The 14,704-nt window shown below is 66.5% G+C and overlaps 1 protein-coding gene across 1 annotated transcript; it reads right to left on the reverse strand.

Annotated features, from left to right (window-relative positions):
* Positions 1-8,937: 8,937 nt before the first annotated feature.
* On the reverse strand, positions 8,938-12,258 carry LOC135891895 (inhibin beta C chain-like). Its single transcript, XM_065419582.1, has 2 exons — positions 11,871-12,258; positions 8,938-9,668 (listed from the first exon to the last, which is right to left on the reverse strand). Exons 1-2 carry the CDS (start codon positions 12,256-12,258, stop codon positions 8,938-8,940), a joined length of 1,119 nt encoding a protein of 372 aa, XP_065275654.1.
* Positions 12,259-14,704: the final 2,446 nt, after the last annotated feature.

Consider the following 14,704-nt stretch of genomic DNA (forward strand, 5'->3'; position numbering starts at 1 on the left):
CCTGGCCGCCCCCTCGGGGCTCTGGTGCAGCTGGGCCTGGCCGGCCCCCACTTCCCCATGGGAGCTGGGGGCACATCTCTCCCCCTCAAGGCTCCCCCCCCCCCACAACTCTCCCCCCCCAAGGCTCCCCCACACAGCTCTTCCCCCCCCACAGCTCTCTGCCCCCCAGCCCACCCCCCCAGCTCTCCCCCCCCAAGCCTCACCCCCCCACAGCTCAACACCCCCAAGACTTACCCCCCCACCTCTCCCAAGGCTCACCCCCCATGGTTTCCACGCCCCCTTCCCTTCTCATGGTTCACCCCCATCTCCCAGCTCCCCACAACCCCCCTCATACGGTTCCCCTGCCCCCCACCCTCAGGGCCTAGCCAGCCTCCCCCGGATAACTCCACTCACCGCAGGGGGGGGTCGCTGGATTCCCCCTGGGATCCGGGTGGGGGGAGGTTCCTGGCCCAGGGGAGACGGGCCAACATGGCTCCTTTAGGGCCTGTGATGGGATCAGGAGCCTGAGCCCTGGAACGACCTGGAGCGGGGACTGTGGTGGGGTCAGTTAGGCTGGGGATAGAACCCAGGAGTCCTGACTCCCAGCCCTGCCCCAGCTCCAACTACTAGACCCCTCCCTCCCCCCCCCAGCCAGGGATAGAACCCAGGATTCCTGACTCCCAGCCCTGTCCCCACTCCAACCACTAGACCCCTCCCTCCCTCCATCCCCCAGCCAGGGATAGAACCCAGGAGTCCTGACTCCCAGCCCTTCCCGCACTCCAACCACTAGACCCCTCCCCCTGTCCCCCAGCCAGGGTTAGAACCCAGGAGTCCTGACTCCCAGCCCTGCCCCCGCTCCAACCACTAACCCCTCCCCCAGCCAGGGATAGAACCCAGGAGTCCTGACTCCCAGCCCTATCCCCACTCCAACTACTAGACCCCTCCCTCCCTCCATCCCCCAGCCAGGGTTAGAACCCAGGAGTCCTGACTCCCAGCCCTGCCCCCGCTCCAACCACTAACCCCTCCCCCAGCCAGGGATAGAACCCAGGAGTCCTGGTTCCCAACCTGCCCTGCTCTGACCACTAGACCCCACTCCCCTCCCAGAGCTGGAAGACAGGGCCCAAGTTCAGGCTCATGCACGTTCCGGACACAGGTACCCTCCCAGTTTGGGGGGGGGGGTAGTTGCAGCAGGTGGGGTGTGTTGGAGACAGGAAGGGGGGGGTCTACTGGGTTAGAGCAGGGGGGGCTGGAAGCCAGGACTCCTGGGTTCTCTCCCAGCTCTGGGAGGGGCGTGGGGTCTAGTGGTCAGAGCAGGGCGGGTTGGGAGCCAGGACTCCTGGGCTCTGGAAGGGGCATAGGGACCCCTAGAGCATACGCACACACAGCCTCCAGTGCTCCCCATATCAGGGATTCCCGGCACGGGGGATTTTAGAGGCTGCCGATCCAACCTCGCTACCCTCCTCCCGCTCCAGTTCCCCTCCAGACGCTGCTGTACAGCTGGGCCCTGAACTAGCGTCCCCGGATTGTGCCAGGCGAGAGCTTGGCTAGGGCCCAGGGCCGGGTCTCGTCTACACTACACGTTGCAACTGGGTGGAAACGGGTCTGGCTAACGGGCCAGGCAGGGCCTGAGAGCTCAGATCTGGCAGCTCAGATCTAGGACCCAGCTCCTGTAACGTGACCCTGCCCTCAGCCCTCGCCCACCCAGATACCAGCTGCTCCATCCAGGGCTGGGCATGGACCGGCCCCCCTGACCCAACCAGCCCTGCGGGGAACCTGGGACCAGCCATAACGCTGCCGTGCCAGCCCCACCCCCGCTCGCTCCCAGACCTCAGGGCGTCAGGGGGCCGCGTGGCCCCCCGATATCCGGCTGGTCCCTTTGCTGAGAGGAGCCCAGGATGGAGGGTGCTGCGAAAGCCCCCGAGCGTGGGGATGTTACCTACTGGGCGCCGGGCTCACGGGAGTGAGGCCGCGCTGCCTGGCATCACCACGGGGCACTGGTCTCCCAGCCCCATCCTGCCGCTGAGCCACCATCCCCTTGCTGGTGCCCCCCACTGGAAGGGACTGTCACTCCCCTGCACGTGCCTCAGTTTCCCTATCCCCTGGCTGGCTGTTGCACGTTGTGGGGCAGGACTCTTCCTCACCGTTCAGAGAGCAGAGCCAGGCCCAGCCTGCTGGTGGATTTCCCAGAGTGGGGGGAGCCTGGGGCCCAGGATGCGGAGGGGGGGCAGATGCCCCACAGGCCGTCTGAGGGGGCGTTTCCGCACAGGGTCCTCTGGACTGGAGGGAAGCATGGAGCCTATAAAGCGCGCTGAGGCCGGGGGGAGCAGGGGCTGCGGGGGTGACGCAAGTGAGCACGGGTCTCTGGGACAGGTAACACTCTGCCTAGACCTTCCCGAGCTGGGACCGGGCTCCGGTCGCCCCTTCCTCCCCGAGCTGGCACCGGGCTCCGGTCGCCCGTCCCTCCCCAAGCTGGCACCGGGCTCCCCGCTTTGCCTGCTCCCCCGGGGAACGCCCCTTGCAGACTGGCTGGTCTTGGTTCCTGGACACACCGACCCCTTCCCCAGCCAACCGGGCGGCCTGCTCAGGGCTCGGTCTGGGAGTCACTGCTCGGTGGCAGGGAGCGTCCTGCCCACAGCTCCCTCCTGCCCCTGCTCTGGGGGCATTGGACTGAGTAGGGCCCCCAAATCCACGAGGGGTATGTGACGGGGGCTCCGGCTCCAGGGGGGTCAGGGTGCTAGGGGCTGTTCGGGCGCCATGGGGCCCACCCCAGTTTGCAGGCCGGACGCATGGCCGGCCAGGGCCCCAGGAGGGCGCTAGCAACCGCTGCCCGTGCCAGCCCCAGCCAAAGTCGAGCGCCACGTTGCGGGTTGCTGGGTGAAGGGTGAGCAAACAGCAGGTGCCGGGGTCAGGCTCCCACGGGGCTGTGGGGGGAGATTCGGGGCCAGCTGCCGCTTGGGTAACTCCGGCAGAGGATTGCAATTCCCATCACCTCCAGACCTGCCAATCCAGCCAAGGCCAAACTGTTCCCAGCAACCGGGACATGCTCCATCCAGCCCCTCCATGGGAGCTGGGGTACTGCTCACTTACTCATGGGGCTGGACCAAGCCCCCAGGCGAGTGGGATGGCCTGAGGGGGAGGGAAACAGCCACAGGGACAGGTGGGGAAACTGAGGCAGAGTAAGGCCATCCAAGGAGCCTGCGTCCAAGCTGGGCCTGGAACCCAGGAGTCCGGGCTCCCAGTCCTATGATCGGCCCCCCCTCCCCTCCAGGGCTGGGAAGAGAACCCAGGAGTCCTGGCACCAGGGTAATGACCCACCCTTGCGGGGTTTATTTTTAGCCCAAGGTGGCCCCGCCCCCACTGGGCTGTTGCTGTGGCGACCGAATGCGGGGCAAAGGGCCATCCCGGCAGGCGGGGGGCAGGAGCGGGGGGTTCAGGGAGCGCGGCCTTCGCCCGGCGGGGACATCACGGGCCAGAGCCAGTGTGGGGCAGGATTCCCGGCGGGAGGGGTCTGCTTGGGGGCCAGACCCCAGAGCTGGGACTGACCCTGCCCCGTTCACCCGCCCGGTAACCCCCCACCCCCCGATTTCAGAAATTCCGTTCAGGGAAACTTTCCCAGCCCCACCAGCGGGGCCAGAGGGCGAGAGAGGCCGACCCCAGGAGTGTTTGGGGGGGGCATGACCCCCCCGGGACGGGGTCACATGCTGCATTTGGGGGTCTGCTATCCCCCCCCCCAGCTCTACCGGTGCCCCTCACTCCCGACCCGCAGCCCCTGCTAGCCCAGCCCTGCCCCCCCCCCCCCCCCCCCGGCTCTGCCCCTGCTGACAGGGGAGTGAGGTGCAGACGCCCCCTTGTGGTCACCAGCTAAATGTGCACCGGGCAGAGGGCTGAGTGTGTTTGGATCCAGCACCTGTTCGTCTGCCCTGGCGCTGGGATGGGGCAAATGGGAACCTGGAGGGGGCAGTGGTGCAAACACGCACACACACGCACATGCACACACACGAGCACACACACATGCACATGCACACACACACGCACACACACGAGCACACACACTTACACACAACACACACGCACACAGACACACACACGCACGTGCACACACACACACACACAGGCACACACGCACATGCAAACGCACATGTACACACACGAGCACACACACACACAACACACACACGCACACACAGACACACACACACGCGCACACACATACTCACACACACACACACACTTGCACATGCACACACGCACATGGACACACACACACACGTGCGCGTACACACACACATACACACGCACATGGACGCACACACACACACGCACGCACATGCACACACACACATGGACATGCACACACACATGTGCGTACACACACACACATACACACGCACATGGACACACACACGCACACACATGCACACACGCACATGGACATGCACACACACAGACACATGTACACACGCATGCACATGCACACACTGCTGTGAGCCATGGCACTTGTGGGCCCAATCCTGCCCCCTGAGGTGATACCCCAGCGGCTGCCTGGAAGCTGCCAGGAGCTGGGGGAGGCCCTTGGTGCTGCCCGCAGGCGCCGGGGCCGAATGCTCCGGGCAGGGGGGCTCTGCTGTCTCACCAGCCCCCTGGGCAGCATGAAGGGTTCCCCTCTCCCTGGGCTCAGGCCCTCCCCCTCCCCCCCCCAGGGCAGCAGCGGGGTCCCTGGGCCCGTGACGAGGGGGCAAGTGCCCAGCCTCTCTCCCCCCCGGAGCGCCGCCACGTCCAGCAGTGACACACACCCCACCCCCCGCCCTGGGAGACTCTGCTGGGGGGCGGGTGGGACGAGTCGGCCGCTCGGCGCCGGAGCCCAGCACCCCGCCTGGCCAGGCGTTGGCGGCACCAACCCCGGTTCCTGCGGGGTCCCGGCCTTTGTCCCTCGCCGGGTAACCTGACTCTGCCCTGGGCTCCTACCCCTGGCGACTGGCTCCTGCTCCCGGGTGACTGCCCACAGCCTGCCCGAGGGACCCTGCGCTGAGACAGGACCAGGTGAGCCTAGATCAGCCCTGACCGGGATTCCCGGCCTCCCCTGGGGCCCGTTCCAGAGCTCCAGCCCCCTGGGGGCCAGCAGCTTTTCCTCCATCTCCCCTGTTGTTCTTGTCCTCGATCACCAGCCCCTTTATCACAGCCCCTAACACGAGGGCTGTTCTCCGGCCCTCCTCCCCGTTCGACAGCGAACTCGTCTGATGGGCTTTCAGCCAGTTGTGCACCCACCGGACAGTAACGTCACCTCTAGCCCACATCTCCCCAGTCTGCTTGTGCACCTGGCGTGGGACGGTGCCCGAAACCTCCCACAAATCAAGCTGTGTCGCGTCCGCAGCTTCCCCCACCCACCAGGCCAGGAACCCCACCCAAGAAGGAAGTGAGGGCGGTTTGGCGACTCCTTATAACGCTGTTATCTCTGGACACTCGCAAACTGCTTGTTATCATGGCTTCCGGTATCTTTCCAGGTGTCCAAGTTAGGCTGCTGGTCTGTAATTCCCCCGGTCTTCCACTCACCCCCAGAGCCTCTCGCCTCCGTGCCTCAGTTTACCCTCCTGGCCCCTGTGAGCTCTCGGGGGCAGGTCTCTCACTCTGTGTCTGTGCGGCAGCAGGGCTGGGCCAGGACTAATCCTCTCCAAACGCTGCCCCCAGCTCTCGCCCCTTCCACCTGCAGCTCCGCGCACACCTGAGATGCAGGAACGAAGGAGGGTTTCAGCCCCTAGGGGGCGCCAGGTCTCAGCGGCTGGGAAAGGAGCAGGGTGGGGGGAGACCTGAGCTAAGGCCCCGGTGCTCTGCCTGGCCGGAGTAGGCCAAGTCCTAGGGCCCCTGGGTGCACGGGGGCTCCCGGCTCAGGGTGTCTCCCTGCCCCAGCAGGGTCGGGCCCTAGCCTGGCACCAGCTGGGGAGGTTCTGGGCGGGAGAGGTCTAAGCGGCTTAGCCTGGATTGGCTCCGGCGTGACCCTGGCCGAGCTGCCAGGCCGCGTCTGCCCCAGAACTGGCCACTTCCCGCAGCCCCTTCCCCTGGCACAGACCCCAACCCCCGCTCGATGCCACCTTCCCCACAGCGCCGCAGGGCTGGGCCCGCCAGACCCCCAGAACCGGTCCCTCCATGGGGCGGGTGGAGCGCGAACCGGCCAGACAGCAGCAAGGACAGAGAGACAGACGGACACCCCAGTGGCCCCCGCCCTCCCCCAGCCTCCCACGCCTTCTCCCCCAGCGGGGAAGCCCCCACCCCTGCTAGCAGCCCTTCCCCCGCAGCTCGGGCTGTCTCTTTAAGAAAGTGAAAGCGGCTCAGACCGGGTGGATGAGGAGGCGGATTAAAGTCTTAAGGGCAGCACCCCCCGCCCCCCCGCGCCAGGCTGGGGGTAGGTTAGTGTGTCAGCGTGTCACTGTGCCACACACGCACACACGGCTGGGGGGCCACCCTCCAGGCCTGTGCCACTAAACACCAGGGGCACCAGCAGGGCTGGGGGGGAGGGGAGCCCAGGGCTGGGCTAGCAGGGGCTGTGGGTCGGGAGTGAAGGGCATGGGGGGGGGGGGCGCCTGGAATAACACTCCGGGGCAGCTTGGACTTTCCTAGTGGGGAGGGCTGGGGGGGTGGGGTGGCTCCATCCCCAGCTGATCCCGGCATGTTCGGGCCGCCCGGAGCTGATGAAAGTCGCCCTTTGCCCGGGCGCTGGGTGCGGGGCCGGGAGAGCAGCCAGGGCTCGGCCCCAGATAACGCGGCCCTGAGCTGCCGCTGGCACAACCAGAGCCGGGGAGAGGGGGGGCGGCCGTCTGATTCTATGCAGCTCCCCCGACCCCTGACCCCCAATGCCCAGTTCCACCGACCCCCGACCCCCAGCAACCCCCAACCCCCAATGCCAAGTTCCACCGACCCCTGACCCCCAGCGACCCCCAACCCCCAATGCCCAGTTCCACCGACCCCCGACCCCCAGTGACCCCCAAGTCCCAGCGACCCCCCAACTCCCAGCTCCCCTGATCCCCAAGCCCCAGTGACCCCCAATGCCCAGCTCCCCCGACCCCCAAGCCCCAGCGACCCCCCAACTCCCAGCTACCCGACCCCCAAGCCCTAGCGACCCCCAATGCTTGCTGGGCTACAGGGACCTGCCCTGGGGACTGGAGCTGGCACCCAGCGCGCACATGCCCGGCTTTACCCCCTGGGACCGGCCCAGGAACCTCCCGGCTTCTCATTCCCCCTGCCCCCACCCGGGGTAGCGTCACCCCCAGCAAAGACCCTGCTCTCCCCTCAGCCACAGGGGGCCCTGCTGCAGATCTGGGGGGGGCTGCTAAACACAGAGGGGCCGCTTGAATAACTGGGAATCTGCTCTGGAGTAGCCCTGAACCCCTCCCCTCAGGCCGCCTGGGTGGTGCTTAAAGCCCTTGGTCCAAGGTGACTAGACTGGACTATCGCTATGGGGCTGCGGGTCAGGAGTGAGGGGCACTGGCAGAGCTATGGGGTGTGGGGAGCCCAGGGCTGGGCTAGCAGGGGCTACGGGTCGGGAGTGAGGGGCATTGGCAGAGCTGGGGGGTGAGGAGCCCAGGGCTGGGCTAGCAGGGGGCTGCGGCTCAGGACTGAGGGGCACTGGCAGAGCTGGGGAATGTGGGGGCCGAGGGCTGGGCTAGCAGGGGGCTGTGGGTCGGGACTGAGGGGCACTGGTTGGGCTGTATCATCAGCCTCATCCTGGTGTCTCTGCTCCGTAGAGAATTTCAGGACAAACACGCCGTGTTTTCACCCGTTTATTGGAGACGTCGCTCGAAATAATAAAATAAAATAAAATAAAATATTTTTTTTTACATTAGTGCGAAAAGAAAATACAAAAAGGCAAACTCGGCACCAAGCTCCTCAGCAGGGCGTGGTGGGGAGCCGGGGGGGCAGGTTCCCCCTCCCCGACCACCCCGTGCCCTGCTCCGACCCTGGCACCTCCCCGAGGTGCCCTACAGTAAACACTCCCCCAATGCATTGAACGTGTCCGTCCCACGGCAGCAGAACTGCCACCGCAATGAGAAAAATCCCGCTAGAGAATCTGCACCCCAGCGGGTCCCAGCTCCGTCAACGGGGCGGTGTCCCGTGCCCGGCCTAGGCTGGGAGAAGAACTGGCTGGACCCCAGAGACCTGCTCAGCGATTGGCTGCAGCCCCCGAGAAAGGGGTGAAAGGACCAGAGCCTGGGAGACCATTTTCCATGGAAATCTTCTGGGGGTGACCAATTGGGGCTTTCGAAGCACTGACCGTTCTTAGGGGCTGTTCCCAGCCGTGCCCGGCTTGTCTGGCCTCCTCCTGCACGTGGGTCTTGCCACCCCCCGGGCGTAACCCCTGGTGGAGCGGACACCAGCCCGGCTCGACCGGCAAAGCGCCACGTTTGGGAGATCCACCACGGCCCTTGGGAAGCACCTGGGGAAAATGGTCAACTGGGAAACGGAAAATCTCAACACCGGACATTTTGGGCCCAAAGGTTCCTTTTCTCGGCTGGAAATTGCTGGTTTTCTGCCCAATCCCCTGAAAATCAAAATGTTCTCGGTGAGACAAACCCACCCGCTTTGTTTGGCAAAATTTTCCACCCAGTTCTAGAAATACCCGGCTGGGGCGGCCGAGCCGTGTGCCGCGGGGCGTTGGCCCCGAAGACCTTTCCTCCACTTGGCACCTGGCCCGGTTTCCTCCTTGCACACTTGTGCTTGAAATGTGTGCGTGTGCTGGGGGGGAGGGAGGGTGTAGCCAGCTGCCTCCCCCCCCCCCCCCCGACACACACGCCAAGAGATGTATCGCGTTAACCAGCCTCCTCCTGGGAGTGAGAGTCCAGAACAATACCTGACCCGCGTCTCCCGAACGGCGCCCGAGGGCATCGGGGCAGAGTCTGCGCCAACCCTGTTGAGCAGCACCGGGAGATTCCCCCCACCCCCCACCTCTCCAGGGGCAGCCGCGCCCCCCTAGCTGCAGCCACAGGCGTCCACGATCATGTCCGGGATGTCGGTCTTGACGATGTTGCTGTTGCGGTCGAAGTAGAGGATGGAGAGGGGCCGGCGGTGTGTGGGCACGCAGCAGGACTGCCCGCCCGTCTGGGTGTTGTGTGCCCGGATCAGGTTGAGCACGGCCGTGTGGGAGGAGGAGGCCATGCCCGGGCTGCTGGCCACGTGGGGCGGGCACTGGCCCATGCAGTAGTTGATCTGGTAGCCCTCTGGCTTGATGATCCAGTCGTTCCACCCGATGTCCCGGAAGTCCACGTAATAGTCTTTGCGGCAGCACAGGCTGGAGGTCTGGTCGCAGCGCAGGCTGCGTTTGGCCAGCCGCTGCCCTGGCTCCCGCACCGTGGCCTTGGCCACCAGGAAGGGCTGGTGGGAGCCGCCGGCGTCGCTCCCGGCCGTGGCATTTGCCTGGCACCCGCGGCACTCCAGCTCCAGCCTCAGCGTCTTCTCCTGCCCGCGGAAGAAGGCCTGGAGCGCAGACAGGAGGGCGAAGGTGTGCCAGCCGCTGGCCCGGGCCTCCAGTTGCCTCTCGCTCAGCAGCGCCCCCGCCAGGGAGACCCGCAGCGTGACCGGGGAGAGCCCGCTCCGGGGGGCCTGGACGTAGAGCCACAGCTGGGCCTGCAGGATGTGGACATCCTGGCCCCTGCCCCGGCTGAACCGGAAACGCAGGCCCGTGCTGGACGGCGAGGAGAACTCTGTGGGGAGAGCGGGGCTATGAGAACGGGGGGCGGTGCCAGGCGGGGAATGCCCGTCTTCGCAGCTGGCACCAGGCTCCCTGCTCCACCCAGCCAAGTCCCCCAAGACCCAGGCACCCCTGGGCGGCCGGTCCACTGGGGGGCGCTGTCTCTGCCCCGCTGCCCCCACCGAGCTCTGGCGTGTCCCTTCCCTGGAGGCGGCGTTCTAGCGCCGCCCATAGGGGAACCCGGCAGTGACAGCAAGGACCCCCCCACCGGCTCAGCTCCAAGGGGTTGGGGGCATTGGGAGACAGTGTTGGGTCCCGTCTCTGCCTTGGGAACCTCCCGTGGGGGGATGGGCAGCAGAGGCCCATAGGGGGAGGGCTTTGCAGATGACTCCAGCCCCCCAAACATGGGGCTGGAGGGGGCTGATCCCCTGGGAAATAGATTCCAGTGGGGGGCTGTTTGTCCCCCATCCAGCCCCAGAGGCCCCCTCCCCTGTGTGTCAGGAGCAGTGGGATGCCAGCAGTCCTGCCAGCGCCGGGGGGGGGGTCCCAGTGCCCAGATCTCTCCCTTACCCCCCGAGCTGCCAGGCCCACAGTGCACCCTGGTCCAGAGACACGCCCCCCCCCCCCCCCCGGTCAGAGATCCACGGATCATCCCAGCCTCGGGGAGCCAGTTTCACCGAGGGGGAAAGTGAGTCACTGAAGAGCTGGGCTTTGAATCCAGGAGTCCCGGCTCCCAGCCCCGGCCCTAACCACTACACCCCACTTCCCTCCCAGAGCCGGGGGGAGAACCCAGGAGTCCTGACTCCCAGCCCCCCTGATTCTCAGCCCCCCTGCTCTAACCACCAGGGGCGGCTCTAGCTTTTTTGCTGCCCCAAGCATGGCAGGCAGGCAGCCTTCAGCGGCGCGCCTGTGGGAGGTCCGCTGGTCCCGCGGCTTCGGCGTACCCGCCGCCGAATTGCTGCCGAATCCGCAGGACCGGCGGACCTCCTGCAGGCACGCCGCTGAAGGCTGCCTGACTGCCGCCCTTGCAGGGACCGGCAGGGCGCCCCCCGCAGCTTGCCGCCCCAGGCACGCACTTGGAGCACTGGTGCCACCGCTGCTAACCACCACACCCCATTTCTCTCCCAGAGCTGGGGATAGAACCCAGGAGTCCTAACCCCCGCCTTGGTCTTAACCCACTAGACCTCGTTCCCCTCCCAGAACTGGGGATAGAACCCAGGAGTCCTGACGCCCAACCTTGCTCTTAACCCACTAGACCCCGTTCCCCTCCCAGAACTGGGGATAGAACCCAGGAGTCCTGACCCCTGCCTTGGTCTTAACCCACTAGACCCCGTTCCCCTCCCAGAACTGGGGATAGAACCCAGGAGTCCTGACGCCCAGCCTTGGTCTTAACCCACTAGACCCCGTTCCCCTCCCAGAACTGGGGATAGAACCCAGGAGTCCTGACCCCTGCCTTGGTCTTAACCCACTAGACCCCGTTCCCCTCCCAGAACTGGGGATAGAACCCAGGAGTCCTGACCCCCGCCTTGGTCTTAACCCACTAGACCCCGTTCCCCTCCCAGAACTGGGGATAGAACCCAGGAGTCCTGACCCCAGCCTTGGTCTTAACCCACTAGACCCCGTTCCCCTCCCAGAACTGGGGATAGAACCCAGGAGTCCTGACGCCCAGCCTTGCTCTTAACCCACTAGACCCCGTTTCCCTCCCAGAGCTGGGGATAGAACCCAGGAGTCCTGACGCCCAGCCTTGCTCTTAACCCACTAGACCCCATTCCCCTCCCAGAACTGGGGACAGAACCCAGGAGTCCTGGGTCCCAGCCACCCCCACCCCCCGACTATAACCACTAGACCCCACTCCCCTCCCAGAGCTGGGCGCAGAACCCAGGAGCTGTGGCACTATCCAGCCCTAGGGAAGGGCTCGGTAAACCTGTGGGGTCCTCGTAGCCAGATGAGGGGTGGCTCTCCCCCCACCCCCTGCATGGTCTGTACTGAGAGCAGCCTGGGCCTCCCCCCAGACCCCCTGTCTCCCCACTCACCCCCTTCTCTGCTCTCCGGACCCCGGGTTTTCCCCACCTGCAATCAGAAAAGTTCCCTTTGGTGGGGCAGAGCCGCTGGCTCCATCCCGCTCCCCGTCCCCGCCTGTTCCCACCCCTGCTCCTGGCTCACCCCCAGCCCCGCCCCTGCCCCGCTGCCTCGGTTCCCCGACGGCGGCACCCACCTGTCTTGGCAAAACTGATGATCTCGTAGCCCAGCTCATCGGCGTCGGGGCCGTCCCAGCGGGCGAAGGGCCCCGGCTGCCCGTCCCGCCGGGCTTTGCCCACATGCAGGTGCCGCAGGGCGTTGGCGACGGCTCCGCGGGGCACCGGCAGGGTGACGTTGGGCCTCTCGCTCAGTTGCAGCTTCTCCAGGATCTGCCGCTTGGCCAGCTCGAGCAGGAAGCTCCTCTCCGTGCCCGGCTCCAGGGTGGGCATCCCGCACGAGGGGCACCCTGGCTTCCCTCCTCCCTGGACCGAGGATCCCCACAGCAGGGCCAGGGCGGCCAGGGCTAACCAACCCCCTGGGGGCTGCCCGCTCCTCTCCCGCTGTGCACCGGAGCCAGGCGCCATCTAGAACCGAGGGCGGCAGGGGGGTAGGGACGGTGCCAGGCCCTCAGGATCTGTCTCCGAGCTCTGCCCAGCCAGTCTGCCTCCTGCTGTCACACCCGGGCTGCCCTGCGTCACCCTGCCATGCGAGGAGCTGCTCGCCACGGCCGCTGCCCGGTGCCAGGGGCTGAGATGGGTGCTGCTCGCCCGAGGAAGCCTGACTCAGGGCTTGGCTTGAGGTGCTGCCCATCCAGGCTCCAGGCACTTGTCAGTCACGGGGGCAGGCCCTGCCCTCCTGCCTGCTGCGATTGGCCGGCACCTGGGGCCCCGGGGGAGGGTGCTGGCTGGGGGGGATTGGGGGGTGCTGCCTCCCCCGGCCGGGAACAGGTGCTGAGGGCTCCCGGCAAGGGGCATGATGCAAGAATGGAGAAGGTTGCGCTGCCCAGGCAGTCGGGAGGTGCTGGGGGGCACAGAGCAGGCACCTTTGAGAAGGGCCCCCTGGTTCCGTCGCAGCTCACCGACGCCCCTGGGTGTTTCCTCCAGGGGCCGGGGGCATTGCCCAGTGCCAGCTGGCACTGCCGTTCTTCGCTCAGGCACTGAGGGGGCAGAGGGCACAGGGGTTAACGCTTCTTTCCCAGGCTTCTCCTTTCTCCGCCTGCCTCCTGCAGCCTGGGGGGGCCAGCAGCGGCCACTGCTCACTAGCCAGCCCCCACCCCTCGATCCACGGGGCCCCCCCACAACAGACCAAGTGGGGGGCAGAGGAGGGGGAGGGCGGTGGAGCTGGGGCTCGGGCCCTGCCCACCCCCCAGCAGGATTGCCTGCCCGAGTCCCCTTATCATCAAACGGCTCAGTCCCAGATACGCTGCCCCATTAGCGGTAACTTTCCCTCTCCGGGCGCTGATGCTGGCACGTGCTACGTTACCAGCACCGGGGCCTGACACCGGGAGCTGTGCGCAGCAGCCGAGGCCCCTTGCAGCTGCCACGTGGCCTTTGCTTGGTCCTGACGCTGTGGGGAGCTGGGGGGCAGCTGTCCGGGGTTGGGGGCAGCTGCCGGCGTGTGAAAGCTGCAGAGAATGGCTGCACCATCCGGGGCCAGGCCGCTCACTCCCATTCGGCCCCGCCACGCCCGAGTCCTGGCTCAGCACGGGCCCGGCTGGGGTTTGGGGTCCATTTCTGCTCCCCCAGTCAAGCCGCTCAGCCTGGGAAGTAACCGGCAGGTACAGCGCCCCCTTCCTGCCACGCCGGCTGTGGTGGGGCGGTCTCGGGCACCTCCCAGCGGGGGCACTGCCGAGTGAGATCACGTCTTCTCTCCTTGCCCCGCAGGCTGGGTTTGGGGGTATCCCAAGCGCAGGGATCTGGGGAGGAGGGGCAGGCGCACTGACCCTGACTGATCCCCACTGCCCGTCGGACCGGGACGCGCTGGCATCCAAAGTCTCGGAAACAGAGCTCCGGGGGCAGAGGGTAAACACGGCAGGTTCACCAGGCCGTCTGGGAAAAAGCACCCACGTGGCATGACGCAACCGCGGGGCCGGGGCCGAAGTCTGCGGCAGGCCGGGGCCGCGCTCCCAGAATAGATCAGGAATGTCAACAGTGCGTAATGAGGCCTGGCACGGCGCTGCCACCAGGGCATGCGTGCTGCCCTTGGCACCGGGCTGCCGCTGCTGCCTGGCTCCTGTGTGTGTGGGGGGTGTCTCGTAACTGGTGCAGCGCACACGGACACACGCCCGCCCCCGTGCATACAGGGACACACACACACACACAGAGTTGGTGCTTTGGGGTGCTCCAGCCACCAGGAAAATGCAGTTTGCATGTGTGACTCCCAGGGCAGCAAAGCCCTCCAGCTGGGACAATCACGGCCTCCTGCGAGGTGGTATCGGGGGGCAGTGAGCAGCGGGCCGGGGCAGGGCGCTGCCAAGCTGTCGTTAAGCTCAGCCAGCGCTAACGAGCTACCGATGGGTGCCAGCCAAAGCGCGAGGCCTTCCTCCCGAGGGGGCTGGGTCTGAAGCCGGCACGTGGCACGTGGGGAAAGCCGCCTTGGCACAGAGCGCGCGGTATGGGACGGATGCGCTTGGTGCCAGCAGAGAGCAGGGGCGGGGGCTGCGTATTGGCGCCACAGGCTGCAGCTGGCTCTGGGCTCTGCCCGGGCGCAGTCTGGGGAAGGCGGAAGAAGGCGTTTCCCGGTGAGCTCTGAGGCCAAGCCCGGACCCCGGCAGCCAGCAGCCTGGGGGCCCGGCAGGTGGCAGCGGTTACAGGCTGGCCCAGGAGAGTTTCGCACCCTCTGTGCACCAGAATTGGGGGCAGCGGGGAATCCCACGGCACCGCCCGGCAGGGTGCCCCCTGCAGGGTGAGAGCGGGATCCTGCTGCAGGGCCAGGGGGCGCCTGGCTGAGATGAAAGCTCCTGGCCCTCTCGGGGTGGCGAGGCCAGCGCCAGTCTCCGCGTTTCTGCTCCCTGATGCCAGTGCTAACCCC

This window comes from Emys orbicularis, chromosome 19, assembly GCF_028017835.1.
Source record: "Emys orbicularis isolate rEmyOrb1 chromosome 19, rEmyOrb1.hap1, whole genome shotgun sequence".
Classification (NCBI taxonomy): domain Eukaryota; kingdom Metazoa; phylum Chordata; order Testudines; family Emydidae; genus Emys; species Emys orbicularis.